The sequence below is a fragment of the Phaethon aethereus genome, assembly GCF_964289735.1.
Source record: "Phaethon aethereus genome assembly, chromosome: 11".
NCBI lineage: Eukaryota > Metazoa > Chordata > Aves > Phaethontiformes > Phaethontidae > Phaethon > Phaethon aethereus.
Genome location: NC_138587.1, coordinates 6,599,444 through 6,621,014, shown reverse-complemented (window position 1 = coordinate 6,621,014; position 21,571 = coordinate 6,599,444). Strand labels below are relative to the sequence as shown.

Sequence of the window (21,571 nt, the reverse complement as noted above, 5' to 3'; positions counted from 1 at the left end):
AACACCTTTTCCTTGAAACTCACCTGGATATCTATCATTTTGTCTGTAACACAAGTACTTAGTTTCCTCCTTAGCACATACCATGTCAAAAAAATAATCACTTCTAGGTGTAGGTGTATGCCTGACTTGGCTCAAATAGGGGGCCTTCCTGAAATTTGGTAGCTGTGAATATTGGTACATGTATTCACTAACTTCTTGAGCAGGGCTTTGCCTTAACATACAGTGCTGTTCCCATAAACTGCTGATTAAATCTGACCTTGTGTAAAATTCTTTAGCATCTGTCAACCTATTTCAAAATGTAAATATCCAGCTGGCCTATGACTGTATCCTAAAAAACATGATGATGGGCTTTACAAGCCTGTTTCATGGCCTATGTATACCAAAGGGCACAATGCCCAATACACACCAACAAGGAGCTCTGTTTGATGCAGTAGGCTCTACCCCCACCCAAATTAACAAACAAGCTGTCACTGAAACCCAGTGGTATCCAGGTCAGGAAACCCATATGTTGCAAGACTGAAAAAACTACGGAAAAATACCCAACTAAATTAAAAATCTGTAAAATACTAAAACCAGATGCAAAGATTCCAAATGAAGAAGGCTTATTTTCATTTAGTTACAATTTATTGGGAGGGGGGGAAATCCAAACAGGTTATAGCAGAAAGTTGCTCAAACGTCAAGTTCAAGTCCAGAACAGAACGGTAAGTACAATTTGTCTAGACTTTGCTAAAGTCCCAGACCTTTGCAGTCTTCCATACTCTGTGAGAATCTATTTCTTGCAGTAGTCTTTATTTCTCATGGAGCACCTACAATCTATGACTAGTAATACGCTTGCCTGGCCTAAAGGAAAGTAGTAGTAGTATCAACTCATTGTTTCCCAGGTTGTTAAGACTGAAAAAGAAATCAGACCCTCATTTAAAAATAGCAAGAAAAAGCAGACTTCTGTAAAATCATCATGCAGCTCTCAAAAATAATTGTAATTATTTAATTACATAACCATCCATTTGCTTGGTCAAGAAAGGAAAACATCATTACATTCCAATAGCTTTATAAAGGCTGCTGCTCTGCATAGAACACAAAATACGATCCCATTTACTCGGCTACAATGGTCTTTGCTGCTGCCCAAGAACAGCTGAAACATGCAAACCCAGAAAAGTTCACCGGCTATGTCAACATAAGAGAGACTGATCTCATCCTATTTACTGTTGTTTCCTAGCATGACTCGCACAGAGCTGTTTTCCTTTTGAGTGTGTGTAAAGATGCTAAAATCCAAACAGAACATACCTAACCATATCTACAATAAAAACTACTAAGCACTAAGCCACTTTTACCAAGAATTCCAATAGGTAAAAGCATCTCTCTGTGTATGACTAAAAACTGTGCAGTCTGACACAACAGGTGGGTGGTACTTTCTGGACATATACTTATGAATGTGAATTACATTGTTTTCTTATTTTGTCCAAACACAGTTTAGCACATACATAATTTGAGGGTGGTCAGTGACTGGAACAGGCTCCCCAGGGAAGTGGTCATGGCATCAAGTCTGTCAGCATTCAAGGAAAGTCTGGACGATGCTCTCAGTCATATAATTAAGTTTTAGATAGCCCTGTGAGAAGCAGAGAGTTGGATTCGATGATCCTTACGGGTCCCTTCCAACTTCAAATATTCTATGATTTGCAGTAGGAACTACAGGTACCAACCACCATGTGCATATCATGCATGATCAACAGCACAGAGACAATTGTTGACCTAATATACATGATAACTACTCCTGGATAAGGCCTGAAGTTCAAAAAAAAACCCAAAACATTAAAAGACTACTACAAGCCAATTGCTCTATAAAATATAAAAGTACAACTTTGTGCTTTGGGCATGTCCTTCCCTTTAAGCTCAGAGAAAAACATAGGCAAATTAAACAGCCCTGCATTCAGTAAAAAAAGTGCTGGAAAAGAAAATTAAATGCCTGTATTAGACTGAAATAGGCAAATTCAAGACATAAACTGTTTCTCGATTCAACAGTGTAAAAGCCTACTGAAGGATATGCACAGTGGGAGAAAACACATCTAATCCTGAGGCTAAGGAGAGTTAGTTTCCAAGCTACAGCAACTGAATAACATTGACTGTAGCCCCAGATGCTTGCAAAAATAAGCGAAGCATGTTAAAGCATTACCGTAAGGGGTGAGGGGGAATCAAAGGCTTCCACTTTAGAAACCAAAATCTTACATTCATAATATTTTGCCATATTTAATTTCAATTATACTTGAAGAAAAAAACAGCTGCTAAATCATTTCAGCAACTGTTTGCATTCACAAACTGAATTAAGCTTCTATGGTATCATGCATTTATACCTTTCTATCATGGAAAGACAGTGTCACCTTTGCAATCCATAAACGAGTTTAAAACAATGCCTGTCTTTTACTATCTATTGTATGCAAAATTATTTCTACTGTTTGACCTATCATCTAAAAATACAGAAGGTACTTCTGATTTGACAAGAAAGCAATTTAACTTCAAATGAGTTATACTGCTAAAAGCATAAGAATGGCAATACTAAGCTCTGTGAGGATTTCAACATCTACCCAGGAAGATGATGGACTAAGGCAACTATACCACATTTTCCCTTCATCAGGTAGGTGTCTTAGCTCAGACAGTGTCCTGTGCAGCAGTATGCTTGCTCTGCTCTCCAAACGCTACTGTATTTGGGGTTACAACACAAAAAACTGAATAGACATGAGGCATCATTATAGCATTCGTGTCCAGCATAAGAGACCATTAGGCACATGAAACGGTGAAACATTCATCTAGAGAACAGTTCTCAAAATCAGATGTCCCAGCACTATCTGCTTGCCCAGTCTTAGGGTTGTATTTATTATCCAGTGAATTTTCAGCTAAGCTACTAAGTTTAAAAACAACTGGAAGGGTTATCATAAGCTTGAATTTTTTGGCTTATGCTGTTTTCAGACAAGTTTTAAAGGAGAAATCTTGTGTGACAAAATTAAGAAGTTTTATTGGCACAGACATGAAATGGACGAGTACATATATTAAGAGGATTAATTACACCCAGATTTATGCACAGACTCATTATCATCAATGCACAGAGATGTTTCCAAAATTAACAAAAGGAAGGATTAGCTTTTGAGGCAGTGGGAAGTCAAACAATCAAGGAGACTAAACTTCTCAAACAATCTTAATGAACCATGAGCGAGCAGGAGACTGCTTACCTTCCACACACGAGGGTTGAGCCCTTGTCGTACCAGCCACCTGCCCTGGGAAGCAGGAACACTTGACTGTTTGCGATCGTTCTTCAATCCGGTTCTTATTGCAGCAACGATGCACTGCCACAACTTCACATGTCCCTTGCTTGACTTGGTGCTGGCCTAATAATTGCAGAGATAAATGATGGAGAGGAAAACAAAACATCAGTGCACATAGAAAAAGCAAGTTCCTACAGTGCTACAGGATACTGAATCTCTCAAACATCAGTTTAAATCCCAGGAAGACAAAGGAGCAAAGCACTTTGTAGGACCTGGTTTATTCCCTGAGTTTATCCTATTCTTATTAATAAAGATTAGATCATCGTAACAAGTCAATTTTTCAATCTTTCTTCCCTGGCCATTACAAAGCCATAGGAGGAAAAGGAGATTGGAGTAGTCAATTCGATGGATTGGACAAGAAGACATACAGAGACAGAGCACACTCTTCCTTCCTTTGGCTTCCTGTTTTGCTTTAGGTTTTATATTTAATTCTTCCCCTTCATAAATGGACACAATGGACAGGACAGTGTTTAACACAAGGGAGACTTATCTTAGATAGTAGGGAGACTTTCTAACATAATAACATGTAAGCACTGCTTGCTGTGCCTATCATTGCAGGTAGGCTAAGAACAAGGTAGGCTGAAAAGCTGTCATAAATACTCAAGTTTTGTAACAAAACCAAAAATAATGCAAAAAAAGCCAAACTATATTGATTGCTCGAGTTCCCTTATGGACAATTTTAAAGAAATCTGTGATAAATATTCCACCCTATTGCTTTCCTCCTAAGTGCCTTTCCTCACAATTCACTGTCCCCTATTTCTCCGAGTTTATTTTCCCTTCCTCGCCTGTCCTTGCTCCTGCCTTCACATCTTAGCTCCACTGCCACTTGCACCTGATCATTTTTCTGCACTGCCAAACTTACTCTCTGTACTGCCTAAAAACCTTTCTCGGCAATCACACTTCACAAAACCCCTCTCCTCTTTTCATAAGTCATTTCCATGTCCTCACTTTCCTGAACAGCCTTCAAGTGCTTCATCTTGCATTTGTCTCAGCTTATTTAGAGTAGAGCCTTGGATGACTCTTATCTATGTTTGTAAAGCACCTTGTAAATTAACAGTGCTACAGAACAGTGTGGGTTTTTTCATAAGTGAGCTAGACAGAGAGACAACACTGAGAATAATAAAAATATTCACCATCAAAGCAGTACAGGCTCCTTATATGAGAAGAGACAGCGGTACAGATATTGGTGTAGGTGTGTGTAATATCAATGGTACAGCAGACTAAAGAAAGGAAGGCGAAGGGGAGAGCACTCTTCAGAAACAAACAATCCTCCAAGTGGCAAGCCTGGAGGATTGTTCTGTTTCCTTCTTACTCCATGCTTGCCCTGTTTTGGTGTTTGGTTTGGGATTTTTTTTTGGAGGGGAGGAGGGCATGTTTGGGTTTTTGGTTTGGTTGGTTTTTTTTTTTACAGTATCTGTTACTAACTAATACCAGACACAGGATTTTGAGATAGAGAACACCTTGGTCTGATGCAATATGGCCAGGCTTACATCCTTATAGACAAAGTATTACTGAGTGATTAAGATCATTGTATTTTTTGGGCAGAAATTTTTATGAGTTGATTAAGTGAGAAAACTTAACCTTTAAAAGAGTTAGCAATGCAATTTAGGCTTCTAAGGGAGTTTTCCAAAAAAGGAGGGTATTCAAATACATATAACTTTTTAAAAGATTGGCTTGGCAATGTTCCTTTGCTGTGTGTGTTTTGGTTTCACAAGTATTTCAAGAACAGCTAAAGCGCTGCCTGACTTTTGTGGCCAAATTTGTATTCACAACAACCTCAATGGACAAGAAACTATGTATATGCAATCCTCGAAAGGAACTTTAGTCTTACTATTTGTGCACTCAACATGCAAAAAGAAATTATATATCCAGGGATGGTTTTTTCTGAGGAAAAAGCAACACTGTGCTTTTAAACAAAACATGCTACAGCAGGAAAATGCATAATGTATTTTGCAGAAAGTTGGAAAAATGTTGAAGAGAGCATATAAGTATCTTACATAGCTACTGTGATAAGTTTATTGGCAGACTGTGAATTTTCATGCAAGTACCTAATACCCATATCATAATAACACGAAAAAAATGAAAACAGCTAACAGCTTGTAGGACAGTGGCTTCTCTGTAAATCAATATGGAAAATAAATACACAAATAGAGAAATTAAATTGGCCATGCCACTTCATTCCAAAGTATTGTTCTACAAAACACCCCTCATGACAATGTTTGGAGATATTAAGCAAGCAGACAGCCAGGAGTTCTGACAGAAAAGATTTTATAAGATGAGATTAATTTTATAAATTAATTTAAGAGAGTATATTTTTATTTATTTATTAGGTCTATAGCCTGAGTCAAAACCTTTGGAGTAAACAGGGAAATTCTCCATTGGTTTCTTACAGTGCTTACAATGGTGGTCCTGCATTCACTTGAGTCAACAACAAAATTTCTGTTGACTTCAGGACAGCAAGGTCACAGTCTAGACTGTCTGTTGAGAAGAAGATTTTATAAGGGAGGGAAAAAAAGCAAAAATTAGGAACTGCTCAGGCCACATGCTTGAGTTTGCCATGTATCTCATCTGAAACACCAAGTGGCCAGATCTTCTTTTTAATTTAAGTCTTTATTCACCAGACATCAGATGCCAAGAGAAGAGTAGAAGCCATTTTTTCAGAAGGTACATCATAAAGATGGACTGGATCCAGCTCCAACGATCAATATGTAGCTGAAAGAATGTCTATTTTCAAGCTCAAATCCTGCTTCCTTTAGGTGAACAGTCCTGTTAAGTCAATACCAAAATAAATCAAACAGGTTGGCCTTAAGCATACAGACCAAAAAACCTGAAGCTCACTTTCAATTATCTTGTTTGAATTTTAAAACAGTGACAGTGCTGAAGGAGTCAACAGGCTCACAGATGTTTACAGAAGGCAAAATTAAGTTACCTCATGAATGCATCCTTTGGTTTAGTAGCTGTTTTACTGTACACTTACTGATGCTTCGCAGCTACATAAGCAGGTAAGAGAAAGTGTCCCCTCTGCATCTGCAGACAGGGGTAGGATGCTAAGGTTTGAAAGTACATGCAAAGGAAGACAATGCTCTCTTCCCCTGTCCCTAGTGTGCAGCTCTTGTGCAATATAACTGTGAAAGGTGCTAAAAAGCCAAAGATATCTGCATGCATCATTTGCATTAATTGGATTGCCCTTGTAATAGTCTTTCCCCTCCTACATATTCACATCTATATTTCCTCCTGCTTGTTCAGGCACATCTTAACACTTTTTATTCTACTGAACACCATACGCATTTCTTCTTAATATTCAGACACATCTGTGAACAGGTGCTGAACAAATGCTAAGTGATAGCATGCTAGCTTTCTGTCCCATTTTTGTCAGTGTTCAGTGATCTAGAGGACAAGCACTCAGTTTGCAGAATGGCTTTCAGATTTAAGAAAACTCACAGAATATCTTCAGAACTAACCATCAACTCAGCCTATTCTCTACCTAGATTGTATCTACATTCATGTACACAAAGGCAGGAAAAAGAAAGAATATAAAAATACTCTCTTGCACATTCTAATCTCCATCTTGCACTAGATAAACCTTCATCTCAGGTTTAAAGTATATTTAAGGTACAGCTGAGAGCATAATGACAGAAAAAAAATCAAGAACAGCCTTAAAATATTTTATAGTCAATGGATTCTCAAGAAGCCAAGGCATTAGAGGAGCAGGGACTGAAGAATTTTTAAAGTGTGAAGATCACAGTAAGTGAATTCTACACCAGACACACCAAGAAAGCCATTTCAGGGAGAACTGCAATGAGAGATAGGGAGAAAGCCAGGCTCTGGAGAGCAAAGTCTCTTTGGGCTCACTCATAAAAAGCCCATAAATTTATAGCTCTTCACCTGTAAACCTATTCAGATCTGCAACCTAAGGGCTCTCAATATTTGTAGTTGAAATTCAGTTACATCTTCACAGTTAAATAAGAAAACTCTCCAAGCAAAGATACATTTTATCAGCAACAGTACCAGCAAAAGGTTCCTGCCATAGAACACCTTCCACATACCGAAGAGAGGATGTCTGCCAGCCAGGCACTGTGGAGGGCAGAGGATGAATATTGAAAACTATGGGGCTCTGGGTTACCTCTGATCAGGACTTTAGCACATGTGTTGCTCTCCATATCCCAATTTCTTTGCAGCTTAACTTCCCTAGAAATGCCAACGATATTCAAGTTCACTAAGGACACTTTCCCTATCTCTCCATACAGGGTACAGACATAACAGGATAGGGCTTGCTAATGGAAACAACCTCCAGGACACTGCCTGCTATGAATTGTGCTGCCTTTCGTAATGAGATACCTACAGATAATAACAGCCTTCAGGTGCCCACATCCAGAATGCTTCCTAACGACCTCATGGACTGGCCACACAAAGGCTCTGTGACCATTTCTTTGTTATCTGTGGGCTTTCCAGTCCAGAAGATGATAGACTGTGTAGAGCTGCTAGGCAGCCTTCATAGCTTTCAGAGAAGGCAGTCATCATCTCTGAAGAACAAGAAAGTACAAACAAGGAAGTTATTAGGCTTGCACATTACAAGCCCACACAAGCATTGTGAGTAGAGTTGACTGAATAATCACCACTGAACTGTTTATTCTCAGTTTAATACATTTTTTCAACTAACTTATTTGACAAGACCTTATTTTCAATTTCTTCATAGAAGTCAGGGGGCAGATATGCAATTAATGCTTCTAAAACTCTTTGAAATCCTCAAAAGAAAAGAGGGAAATATAATTATTGTTAATAAAATATCAAACATCACAGTGATGTACTTCAAAACTACAAGGAAAATATCAAAGAAAGAGGAAGGCTTCCAGAAGGTTGCTAGCCAATTCCGTCCATATCCATTTCATCTTTATGACTAATTTTGATCACTCCCAAGGAATACTCTTTCAATCCAATATACATATAGGCACCATGCCCTTATCAGAAATCCTGAATAACCTCCTCTTTTTCTAATTTCTTGGCTATGAAACATATGGAAAAGACACATTTAAAGGGAGTTTTTGTCTCTGTTTCATAAACTGTCCTCTTTGATGAAGAAAGCAACTAGTGCTGTGGATAACAGCACATCTAGACAGTAGGACAACAGGACCCTAGCTCAGCACATTCTTCAGTAAGCCTCAAAACCAGCAAGCTTGGTCTGCACAAAATCAACTGCATCATTTATTTAAAGGGTAAAAGGATGTCTGTCAATAGGGAGATGAATGGCTATGGAACCTAATATTGCAGACAACAGTAAGAGATACAAGTGAGTTTAGAAGTCAGCAGTGATGTTGTTTGGAAGAGGAAAGCACTCTAAAAAGTTTGATGCCAGTTTATCATTTGTTCCACCTTCACATCATGCTGGCTTTTGCTTACAAATACATGAACACACATAAGCACACACAAAGAGGTAAATTTTCTTAGAAAAACACATACATTAAAGGAAATAACATTTTCTATTTTTCGCATTTTTTTACCTAACATATTTATGAGACCCTTTCCATCTCTCAGGGTGGTTTTTTAGGGGAGAAGGGAGAATGGGTGTTTCTAAAGACGACACCCCTTTTCTCAAGAGAAGAAGCTAAAAGACACTTAGAATGTAAAATTAATGCACCACCTCTTAGGCTGAGAATCTCAGCACAGCTTTTCTCTACTAGCATTCCATCAACCACTGGTTTTTTTCATAATAATTTCGCATTCACGTCAAGGTCCTGACTTCAATGCTCTCCTTCCTCAAGGATATACAATATTTATATATATATGCTTTCTTATAAATTGTCTCTGCATATAAAATTGGGTCCAGTTTCACTTGTAAAGTTTTACCTTTACACTTTTTGGCAGTAAGGGACTGTTCAGAGATAGTCCAGAACTGCCACAAAAGGCCAGTTCAACTGCTCTATGCATAAACAGACAAGAAATATCTTCCCATAATCACCTGCCCATGATAAGAGGCAAAGTAAGATGTAGCGCGCGTGCACACACACAAAAAAGGGAGCAAGGAACCCACTTTGCTACCCATACGCTCAAGGTCAGGTTGGACGGGGCTCTGAGCAACCTGCTCTAGTTGAAGATGTCCCTGCTCACTGCAGGGTGTTTGGACTAGGTGACCTTAAAAAGTCCCTTCCAACCCAAAGATTCTTTGATGACTCTCACATTTCAAATACATAGCAGTATCGTGATTACTATAGCTAACATCTGTAACAAAACAAGCAAGCAAAGATACAATGATCTCCCAGATGAAGGAATTGAGGCTGATGCTCCCACAATGTGCAGGTTTCAACCACAGAGTTTCTCACAGCCCATAAAGGTACAGCCTTAGTTCCAATCAAGACATTTATGCTTCATAGTTTGTGGAAGCCGCTAATATGGCATGTATATGGCATGTACAAAAATCACAATCATCATTTTAAGTGGATAACTAGGGAACCAGCAATGAACTACTTTAACTTGTTTTGGGCAAGAAGTGACACCTGAGGAAAAGAACAACTCTCAAAACAAGCAACTAATTTGAGAGGAATCCTAGGGGTACAGTAGATCTAGAAGTATATTTGAAAAAAAGGTGAGTGACCTCAAACCCTGATAATGAGACCCAAAAACTTAATGAAATCAAAAGCATAACCTTTCAGTGCAGGTGGAGGAACATGCTGACACAGCTGGAGAGAATCATGTAATACAGTGAATTCTCTGGCAAGTGTCAGAGGTCACATCCATATGGAGATTAAAGTCCCCTGGAATAAGTAGCACAGGTGACCTTAGATCACACACAAGCACTGAGACTTCTCCAAGGAATGAAGCATTAAATCTGAGTGGTCAATAAATCAAAATAACCAAGACCAAAGTAGGTGCTGTAAATGGGGGAGGGAGGAGGGAAAAGTTGCTGCAAATGAAAAGAAAGGTGGATGAAGAGTCACCTGGAAGCAAAAACAAATTAAAACATGAGCCTCTCTAGCTGATGGGGTGTTACACTGAAGTTAATCAATAAGGACTGCCTTTCAGACAGGCAGTAATATTCATCCTGGTTCAAGCACTCATATAGCTTGTACAAATGAAATCTAAGAGCTTAAAACTTCATAAAGTACCTCGGAGTAAAGTGGTGCTAATCATTTCCTGCAGGAAAAGTTCTACCGTGTAGTTATTTTAGGTGAGGCAGAGAAAAAAATGCAAGAGAAAGATTTGGTTTTCTGTCATAACTTGTAGCAAATGAGCAACATTGTGCTCTGTAATATAGAAGTATTTCCCACATGTCCTGTGTTAACATTCACTCTCTCTATTATATGCAGACCACTCTCTCTCATTTGTTTCTTCCTTCACAAATTCAGCATGAGAGAAAGGGAAAAAGAATGAAAGTAGTTCCCTAGAGAGACTTCTGCTTGCCTGAAGAAAGCAGGTACAGACACACCCATATAGGCCAGTCTTATGGTTATTCACCAGTTTGTAAGCAAAAATTACATTTTCTGCCCCAATGGTGAGGGCTGATGGTCTCTAAAACCAGCATCATTCTTGCCATGGGAAAGCAAAAGTAGCATACCCGGGACTGTAAACTGGGAAGGACTATCACATCCACATCCATAACCAGCCCTTCATCAATGGCAGAAGCCATGCTGACCAAGAGGTCACCAACGCAGCCTTAGCAGGCACCAGAGCCCAGGTGAGCTCGCTGTCCCCAGCAGCCTGCTGCCATTTGCAGCTGCTCACCATACCCAAACTCAGTACTGTACTTGTACGACTTATTACTTCATATCTATGGCATGCCAGAAGTTCCTTTAATATTATCATAAACTTTAAGAAAAGAAGAGAAAAGAAAAACCCTTAAGTCTGTCTCATGTATGCAACAAAATAAACTTTGAGGATTAGGCCTTGTGCCCTTCCGAGCATTCCTCCATCACCTGAAATATCAAATGACCATTTTGGGCTTAGCTGTGTTAAACAAATGTTTGTAATCTACTAAATACCAGAGGTATTTTTAACGCAGTTCAAAGTCATTCATCAGACAAGAATGGTATTTGTTTAGAGGATATGAAACAGCAATTGTCATCCAAGTCATTAGGCTCTGCAGATTAAGTAAATGGCAGTTTTCAGAAAACAAAGTAGATGTTTGGGAAAGAAGCATTTTCTTCATTTCAAGTGAAAATTGAATCTTGGTACATGTATAAGTATAATGGATAAAACTGAGGAGGGCAACCAAGGAAACTTGTACTCTGTTCCGTTTCAGTACTCAAAACAGCTCAAATTTACAAGGTATAAAGAACTTCTGCTTTTCTGATTTTTATTCTTTAAATGCAAAGGTGCATTTCCCTCCTTAAAAGAAATTACTTTTATGAGACTGTAAACTAATAGGACTGTGCCTGAATTTGGCAGTTAGAGGTAGGCAAATTAATAATTATTCATTAGTTAACACTCATTTGAGAATCTGCTCAAGAAAGATCCAGACATAACTGTTGTCATTAAAAGGTGTGGTTTATGAAAGTTTTTCTGGTTGTCCTGTTTGACAGTCTTAATTTAAAGCACTGACTTCGGCAGTGAATCTCTCTTTTCATTAATTGCTCTGTGTTTATTAAAATCATGCAGCAGTGTTTGTTGCTAGTGGAACTGTCTTTTGCAAAAAAATAGGAGCAGTGGATAATTTTCAAATTTGAATGATACATTTTATTGCTGAAGTGAGATGAAATTTTCATGCGATAGGCAAATCAGGCAAATGGAATTTCGAGGAACGTTACAAGTAATCAGATCAGTTAATGCACTGGGCACCAGGCCATCAGCTCCTCAGCTGGTCTTTAATCCCTGGAAAAGCCCCTATGTCTTGATCACCAGTGATTAATTATTTTCAGAGTTTGCCTCATTTTATATCAGGTTTTATAAAGCTGTAATTGTTATCTTGGGCTTATTCCGATGGAATGGACAAGGAAAGCATCATAGCAGTCCAAGCATAAGATCCAGCTGCCAATTAAGCAATAACAGGCCATAAAACTAAATTGCACAAATGCATTTTTAATTCTGGGTGGCATGAGAACTTTTAAATGGTTTCAGCATGTGCAGACTGTATCCAACCTGGCTGAACAGCTAATTGAACTTAAGCTATTTTAACCATTATATCCATAAGTGCAAAGCATACGTGAGGTTTCCAGAATGCCAATAGACTTTTTTTAGTCAGTATTATTGAATGATGGTGGGGGGTTTTTCTTATGTGGAAAAAAAATAATCCTAGAGAGTGCCCACCATTTTATGCTACGCTGTAACAGTGAAAGGGACAACAATAAAACATAGTCACAGTCAAATAAAATGAGAATCAGAACCTGATAACAATTTCCCATAGGCCTGTATTATAACTCATGACCCTGTTATACAGCTAACAATAAAATAGTAACTAAAAAGAATGTCAGAATTCAGAAGTTGTAAGGGCCTCCGCATTTCCTACTTCATACTGATGACACTTTTTCAAAGCTTCACCTTTAATACTTTTCTTTCTTTTCAAGGTCCTGCAGATCTCTTGAGCCCCTCTACTTTCACTTTTTAATCTTCTTTACCTAAGTATGAAGATGCAAATCTAAAATTTTGACATGTCAATTGCAGGCTGTAGCCCAAGAAAATCCCAGAGAGCTGCAGTCTGGAGAGCCGTATCTGGAGATCTGTGTTCAATAACTATGTGCATGCACAAATGGGTGCTGCCACAATACCCATCCTAGGCTGATCTTTCACCTTATTTCATCTATGTTATTTATATTATTAACCCTATGATCTTATGCAGCAAAAGGCCTTTTTGCAGCCAGTACACTGCTTGTTCTACCCAAATTTGCTTTTTTTGTTTTGGCAACTAGCAAAAATAAAGGTATTTCACCCAGGCTTACAATGCGAGTTGCTATGAAAAAGCTGTATGAATCAGTAAAAACACAGTGTTAACAGACCCTTTGCAGAAATGGAAGAACTACAGGTTAAGACATAACTTCCTGTCTTCCACAGATCCCCTTCCAAGAACCCGAGAACCCAACCCTTCTTAAAATGCACAGTCCTTGACAATTACGTAGATTACATAGATCTTCCATTTTAATTAAGCCATTCAGCTTAAAGTGAAAAATTAAAATATAACTTTAAAATGGCACACAAGACACTGTAGTCTGTAACCTGTACAACAGGAACAGACTGGAGAGTAACATCAAAAGCCTCCCTCCACACCATGTCTTGGCTTTGACAGAAAGAGACTACAACTCTGGAAGAAAGTCTGGTATTTCAATCCTTGAATCATATTCAAGCGTCACTGTCATCACTCAAAGGACTAAGAAGGCTCTTGACTCTTGCAGATTATTGTATTTGGAAGCGTTTTTTTGACCATGAGATGGAAATTTGCTCCCTGATAACTGAGCACATTTATTTTGTGATGTAGCAGCTGCAATAACAGCACTTTCCCACACCTATTTGTAGCAAGACAGTCACTGGCTTAGTCCTAGGACACTTGACAAAGCATATTTGGATTGGAGGCTCAAAGGAGGTAGAATTGAAGAGGAAGTCTCAGATTCCCAAGGGCTTTTAGATGTCTAGTTCTTATGTTGACAATGAAATCTATTTGAAAACAATGGAGATGAGATGTTTAAATAGCAGGAAGACACTTGAATATCTTTCTAGATCTTGGCCAAAAAAAAAACCCAGGTAAGCCGGAAGAGGGGATATACTTCATTCACTACAGAAGAGAGGGATTGCCCTTTTTAGCAGGAACACTTGTCACAACTGGGCAACTTGCAGAAACAATGTAGTGAAATTGTCTTTCTAAAGTATCCTAGATAGCTTGTCAGATTTGACAAACTTTTTTTCTTACCAGAAGACAACAGGCCTCCTCACCTGGTGAATTTTCCCTTGGCCCTAATGAGACTATCAACAAACGCAGAGATGAATTAGAGTAGTCATTAAGGAGGCAGAGCATAAAAAATGAGCCACAGGAAAGGTCAAAGAAACGAGGGTGAATGAAGAAGAGCATGTGCCCTGTCACAACCACTGCAGATGTGAAGGAAACAACCAGGGGAGAGAAGCAGATGTTCCTGTTAAAGCTGTGCAAATTTGACGGCTGCTTTCAAGGATAATGGAGCAGCCATAGGCGGCAGGAGAGGGCACGCCATTAACTTACACAATGCCAGTTAGGGCACTTTAACAGCAATGCTCCACCATCTCCCCTGTCTGAATAAGATTAAAGGTGACCTGGTACAGTTGTCGTTAGTTCCACTATCTTTCCACAAAGATTGTACTCTAATTAAAATGGCTAGGCTTTTCCACTTGCATTGTGCACATTACATAGGGGAAACTTTTCAAATGTTTCTTCTGATCATATTCTCCAAAAAAAAAGTCAAATTAACAGTTATACTGCTCAGTTTTATCATCTTTAAAATCTGTGTTGACTTTAACTCATTAGAAAACAGTTTCTGCTAGTGTGGGTGGCTTTTCTTGATCTCAAAACATGCATTGCCTTGTTTACAAGATAAATTGTCCAAATGGTAACTAACTTTGAAAATCCATGGACATTGTCAGATTATATATAGTGTATTCTGGTATCTTCTTTAACTCAGTGTCCCACTAGGTACAGGGTGAGAAGGACCAACAGGCGTTGCTCATGATAGCTGTTCTACAGAGCAGTAGAAGCCTCATAAAGGCAGATTCCTGTGCAAGACCCTTTGCTTGAAGGTCCTGAGAACCCAAGAAAGGTCAGTTTAATCTGTGGTGAAACACAACAGCAGGAGTCAGTGACAACTGCATTACTGCCACTGTCATTAACGAGCTGTGAAGTCCTTCATAGTCTAAACAACACACTTGCACACTGACTGGATAGGCCATGGAAAAAGACTTCTCCTCTGCTCATGTCTGTTCAAGTCCTGTTATTTTCAGAGCTTCTTAGGACACTGTGTATGGTTGGAGTGCCTCCCTCACACTATTCTTCAACTAGCCTCCCCTTTAAACATTAACTACTTTACTACCTCCCTCTGCTGACATCTCTCCAGTGCCCACACCAGAGGACTCAAGTCTGAGAGCATCATCGCTGCTCAGCAGGTAGTTCTTAGCAACAGTGAAACTGGCCAAAATCACATTGATCTTACCCAGTCAGCTCAATACAAGAAAACAGCAGAAATTCTATCTCCTACCTAGATAAGAGGGAAGGAGACACCCAGAAAGAAAACCACAGCCACAGCAATTTTTCTTAGGTGGATATGTACTTACTAACAACCCCTAGATCTCCAACTAATTTCACACTAACCACCTGCCTGATGGCACTTCCAAGCACTACCAAGTAGGTCTGGATTAGAAACAACAACCTTGAGGTGAAAGGCTCTGTATCTCATTACTAATCCATTGAGGCTTCCTGTTCTCATGTGATTGCATCTTGTAATTATTTACAAGTGCCTCTTTCGAGCACTAGAAATTACAAGACTTTCTTTATAGTGACTATACACCTTTGGAGCATGCAAACCCGACCATTTGAGATTAAGCAATGTAATTAACGTATTTGTTTCCGCACTACCACTTCCATGACGAGAACTCAATTGTCAACACACTGACAGTCCTGGCTAGTCCAGTTTAATTCTACCTTGGCAAACAGAACATTTGAAGCAAATAATTCACACACCTGGACTGCCATGCTGTGACTTCTTTAATGAAATAGTCTGAATTTTGTAATGTAAAAGTACCTGCATTTCTGCATTAATAAAATCCAGAGTTTTGCTTTAAAAGTATTACAAAATTTTATTGTTAGGCAACAGGCATGGCATTATTCAGCATGAAAATGCTGACAAAGAAATTGTTTTTCAAAAGTCTTTTTGTCATTTTATGTATGATTTATTGTCTGCAAGCTTCCTGTTTAAATACTTCTAACCAAGTCATTTACTTTTTGCTCATGTATTACATATGAAATAAGAGGAAATTTTAACTGAGGCCTCCAAGGAGGTACTTCTGAGAATGTAAAAATGGCAGAAGTTAAGGCAAAATTTCCTTTTTTGGGGGGGAGAACAGTTAAGGGAGAGGCAAAAGAGAAGGAAAATTTAAAAGATTCTAGAATGAGTATAAAATAGTTATTGGGTTTAAAACAATAAAATGCAGTGAAATATACTTTCTGCCATGAATCACTGGCTGTGATAAGGAAGGATGCATCTAGAATGAATATTTTTATTCATTCTGAAATTAGTGGCAGGTGGCCTGAAGTTATCATAAACATGTACACAGCTAAGTGGTCTTAGCTGAGAAGGTATCTGTCTTCAACAACGTAAACCCAAAGGAGTTCACTTATAAACAGGAAAGCAGGTTTTCCACTATCAAGTTCCAAGCATCCTGTGCTCTGAGAAGCTGAAAAATAATGACCTATCTTTAATCACAACTCAAAACTGCATAGCAAACTTGACCGATGAGCTGACAGTCACCCCATTCAGAATTTAATCTGGTGATATATAGAGTATCCCTAACTCCAGGTTACACAAAGTGTTGTTTTATAAGGCTCAGTACCAGAGTGACTTCGACCTTCAGATATGGCCTTTAAAAACATCTGAGACTTCACTTAAAATATTTTACTTTTGCTGAGGAAATTTGCCATGCAGGTTCACTAAAAAAGCAGGGAAGCACCAGAACATGCATACATTCCTAGCGCTTACAGTTCCACATGGGGTGGCTAAGTGACACATTTCAGCATCATTTTTTCTTCAGGGACTATTTTAACTCTAACACATCCTAACAACAAGAGCTGAACGACTGAGCCATCACAATGATGTAGGCCAATGCGATTCCCCCAAGTACCATGACAATTCCAAGAAAGAGAACGTCCATGAGAGTCCCTGAGCCACACATTCTGCAATGGTCAGGGATGGGACACTCAAACAAAAGTATGATAGTTCTCACAAGGACTTCTCTGCTGCTTCTCCAGAGAGCCCACTCAGGCCTTAGCACCCTGTGTTTTGATGATTCCAGCTGGCAGACAATTCCCAGAAGAAAAGCTCAGAGAAGTTTTCAAGTATGGCTTCCAAACTGACTGCAGCAGTTAGGCACCTGAAGGACTGAATCACTGTATTTGGTATAAATTTCACTCCCTTCATGAGCTTTAGGTACAAGTACCTTAAATATCAAGTACCTTAAATACCAAAGTAAAAATCTCAGAGCACCAACGTCCTCTTGTTACCTATAATGGCTGCCCTTTTTCCCTCCTCTTGAAATCTATTCAGACTGTGAGCTGGGGTGGATTTGTTTCCAAGGTGCCCTAGTTTCACATTGATTCTTTAACACAGGTGAGGCATTAAGAGCACTGAATGGCCACTTGTACATATCTTTTACAATAAAATAAATACGGGGCATGTCAAAAGAACTCAGCTACCCTCCTACTACTAACTATTCCATTTTTCAGTTTATACTCATTAAATTTTGCTATTAGACATGAAATCAGACATGTTATTTGGCAACAAACTTGACAGCTAGTTTCAATGGACTAGAAAAAACAGCATCATTTATCTTCCACAGGAATGTATTTTGAACTCTGAAATTAAAAGGTGCAATCCCTTAGAAATCATAACTCGTTTTTCCTTTTTTTTATTTATTTAAAAGCATTGACATTTTATCAGGAAATTTGGTAATATATTGTTATTAAAAAAACACTGAAATTGGGTAAGAGAGAATAGATTTCTATTTCTTTTAATGTTCCTGTCAGTTCAAACCAGAGGGTTGGGGTTTTTTTTAAATGAATTTTTTACACGTCCATGAAATTTTAGTAAAAATTCCAGTAGAGAAAAGGAAAAGTCTGTTAATCTAGACTCCATAAAGCATGAAAATACTACAGTGAAAAAAGAGACATATTTCTGCATGAAGTAGCTTGTCAGAATTGGGCCTACCTTCTTTAAAAGAATTTCTCACACATCCTTCCTAATATTAGTGAGAATAGTGTTATGACTGATCATGATTCAACACTTAAAGAACAGGTAGTTTCAGATGAGAGGTGGATGGCGATTACTGGGATGAATAGATCCTATATTAGAGATTCAACATGCTGCCTGTCCAACGCATTATTCTTTGTCAGCTTTTAAGTAATTTTAAGCATTTGGATAGAGGTGGATTATTAGATAATTTATGTTTCAAAGCACACAGAAAATATATGGAGGCTCACTGTTAGAAATGGAAAACATCTTTGTTTGCCAGATTCCGTAAATGACTTGCCCAGATACTTTCATGCTACAAAGTTGATGCTTTTACTGAAGCTGAACAGGGACTCTTTCTCTCAGCTGCCACTTCAGACCATGGAACAACATGGAAAGTGCTGAATTAAAATCTTTAAAAAAGATCCTGTAGCAAGGAGTGATCAGTTTCCAGCTACAGGCAGAGAGAAAACAGAGTCTAGCTTCCTTTAGTAAGCAATCAACGCCTGGGTGTAAAAGTACATACAACACAGCTTACGTCTTATCTTCACCAGTACTGAACCAAGACAGGCAATTAGGCAAAATGAGAATGGACTCAGTGAAACAATTTGTTATTTGTTTACTACACAGTATCATCTAATAGAGACTGCACAGAAACAAAATCTCTTCCTGGAGGTCTTCGCTTTGCTCATAACTCACTACCCTAGAGACAAGAAATATCACTGATGCTATTTTAATCCACTAAGCTGCCTTTGCTCCGCTATATGGCAAGTCTTATAAAACTCTGCTGTGTACAAAGCAAAAACTTCTCTCTTCTGGCAAGAAGACCTTGAACTTGAAGGTCTGAATCTATAGCATGTCAGACTATGGCAAAATGACTAGTCATAATAGCAGTGTAGGATAATGCCTTAAATTTTCAAATTTTAGGTTTTGCTGTACTGTATTAGTGCACATCCAGCAGCCCTTGTCACCAATAATTACTATCCCACAGTAACTACACAAAAATACTCACCAATTAACAAATTTCATTTTGACAGTTTTGGGAACAGAAGAGAAGAAATATTGATGTCTCCAAACCACAGTCAGCAGTTGACATGCATTTTCTTTCTATCTGAAGGAGCTGCTGTCAAATGAATTGTTTAAAAAGGTATTTGAGGTGGTTCTGTAGAATATAGCAAGGATGCATTGCAGACCCTTCTGCAAGTATTAATTCCTGGAGTACTATTAAGATCGGTACAAATGAAAAATACTCCTTGGTGGCAAGAAATGACAACTTGAGAACAGTACTATTTATAGATGGCAAATCTTTTAAGGGCTAAAAGAATTTTTAGAGGCAATTGCTATTCTCAAAAATAAAGCAAATCTTGACTTTTTCAGCAATATGCACTAAATATTTAATAAGGGATCCTGGAGCTCAGAAAGGTTTAAGACACTGTGTTAGGATATTGAACTAACAGGCTCCTCCAGTAAGCCCCTAAATACATATAGTTAAACACTACCTAGTTTATTTTAATTATTTAACACAGAGACTGAAGGAGGTTAATGTGACCCAGCGGACTTGTTTATGTTGAAAACTATTGCCTCTCCTAACTCAAAAATCTGCATGCTGAGCTGCATCATAGCACAGAGTTACAAGGGAGCAATAAGGAATAGAGGTTTACAGCTGCTTGCTAACGTCCAAATGATAGTATTTATACCAGGGTAGTGACTGCATGAAGGCATCAGTAATAAAAAAGTTGGGCCCATTGACTTTGTTGACATCACTGGAAAAACTAACACATATAAGTTAGGTGCGTAGTTGAGAAGCCCTTGATGATGGGGGTTTTGCTAATTTCCAAAATTTATTTTCAGAAATATAAAAATCCCTATCATTTACCATTCATCTTACAAATCATAACTGCTGTTTGTCCTTCTCTCTCTTCAGACCATGGATGACATGTCAGTTTGATCTTCAGCCTTGTCCTCCAGCTAATATGGTGGAGAATGCAGCCTTCACTAAGCCACTGAAAATAAAGAAAAAACCCAAACCCCTTCACTTCACAAAACCCAAAGGATCATTATTAAACAAATTGGGAGGGCGGAGAACTACTTTTGCAATCTTCCACATCCAATCAAAAAAGAAAGAAATGCAGGAAAGGTGATCATTCATGGCCCCACCAGAGGCAGGAGGGCACGGGGGAAGAAATAATCTGGTTCTAATCAACATTGTCTAAGGCCCTGTGTATTCACCTGGACATCTCTTCCTTAAAAAGACTAAAAGCTAGCCTTGCATAAGTAAAAAATGGCTTAAGTTTCATATTTAACTGGGTATCTGGTTTAGCAAAAGAAATCTTGTTCAGAAACATTTGCTTTCATTGGTTCTCAGGAATGCAAGCACAAGATGAGGCTTATGTTCCTTCTCATACATGGAATGCAAAACCGTAAGTCTCATGTGCAGCACGATGTGCCAAGAAAAAATGTGGTTTAGTTCTGCAACGTCTCTGACTATTTCAGAGCAATGTTCAGTCATCATTTTGATTCTACAAACTGGTATTTGTACAACAAAGGTTGTTAAAGGCTAAGAAAAAAGCCACTGAGAGCAGAAGTCATAGGACTCTTAGAGGATCAGTTGGCAAAAGAAAGGCTTTGGAGTTCACTGCATTAAATGCATTCAAAAGGGAACAAATAATGGAAATTTTGCATACATGTCTCCTAGAAACAAAGAATCTGTTGTGCTGGAGTAATCCTATCAGCAGATCCATGCATGAATGCAGCTTTGCATTGCTCTACCATTGAAAACCCACTGGCTTAAAACTGCAGAATCCTGCCCAAAAGCATACTAAATACTGTTATTTCAACTTCTCAAGAGACCAGCACTGGGGTCTCAAACCTTTGCCATTCAGTCTCTGTCACGACCACCATTGCCTTCTTTGCAGTTATAAACATGGATGGCCATGGCCTTGCTTTGTTTCTAACTCAGTGCTCTGTCTGAGTGAACGGTGTGGCCTTTTAAACACTTTCTGAGATCCAGGTGCTATTTGATTTCTAGTATTTAAATAAGTTGGGATTTATGTTTTGGGGTTTTGCTTTCTAGAAAAACAAAACTTCATGAAAATTACTGATCTCACAGTAAAAAACAACCTGATTTTCAAACAAAACTGAGGTAAAATTATTCCAAAACCTCCAAATAAGATCAACATCATCTTCAATCTCCTAAAATCTCAGTACTGGGGATATCAGTGGGACAGAAACAAAGAGGGAAGCTCATCCTTACAAAAAGAACGTTTAAAAACAACTCGTGATACAAAGGTTTTGTCTGAGAATGAACCCAGGAGGTACCTGAGTCTTTTTTACCCCCTGTCCTGAATAAAAACAGCACACTTAAGTCTTAATTTT

The 21,571-nt window shown here is 38.5% G+C and overlaps 1 protein-coding gene across 1 annotated transcript in view; it reads right to left on the bottom strand.

Moving 5' to 3' along the window:
* TAFA4 (TAFA chemokine like family member 4) overlaps positions 1-21,571 on the bottom strand; it is a gene marked incomplete at both ends in the record, with an annotated part of 51,159 nt that overhangs the window by 7,154 nt on the left and 22,434 nt on the right. The window contains one exon of the mRNA XM_082004567.1: positions 3,222-3,377. Within this exon, the coding sequence (XP_081860693.1) occupies positions 3,222-3,377 (156 nt within the window). The remainder of the gene's footprint in view (positions 1-3,221; positions 3,378-21,571) is intronic.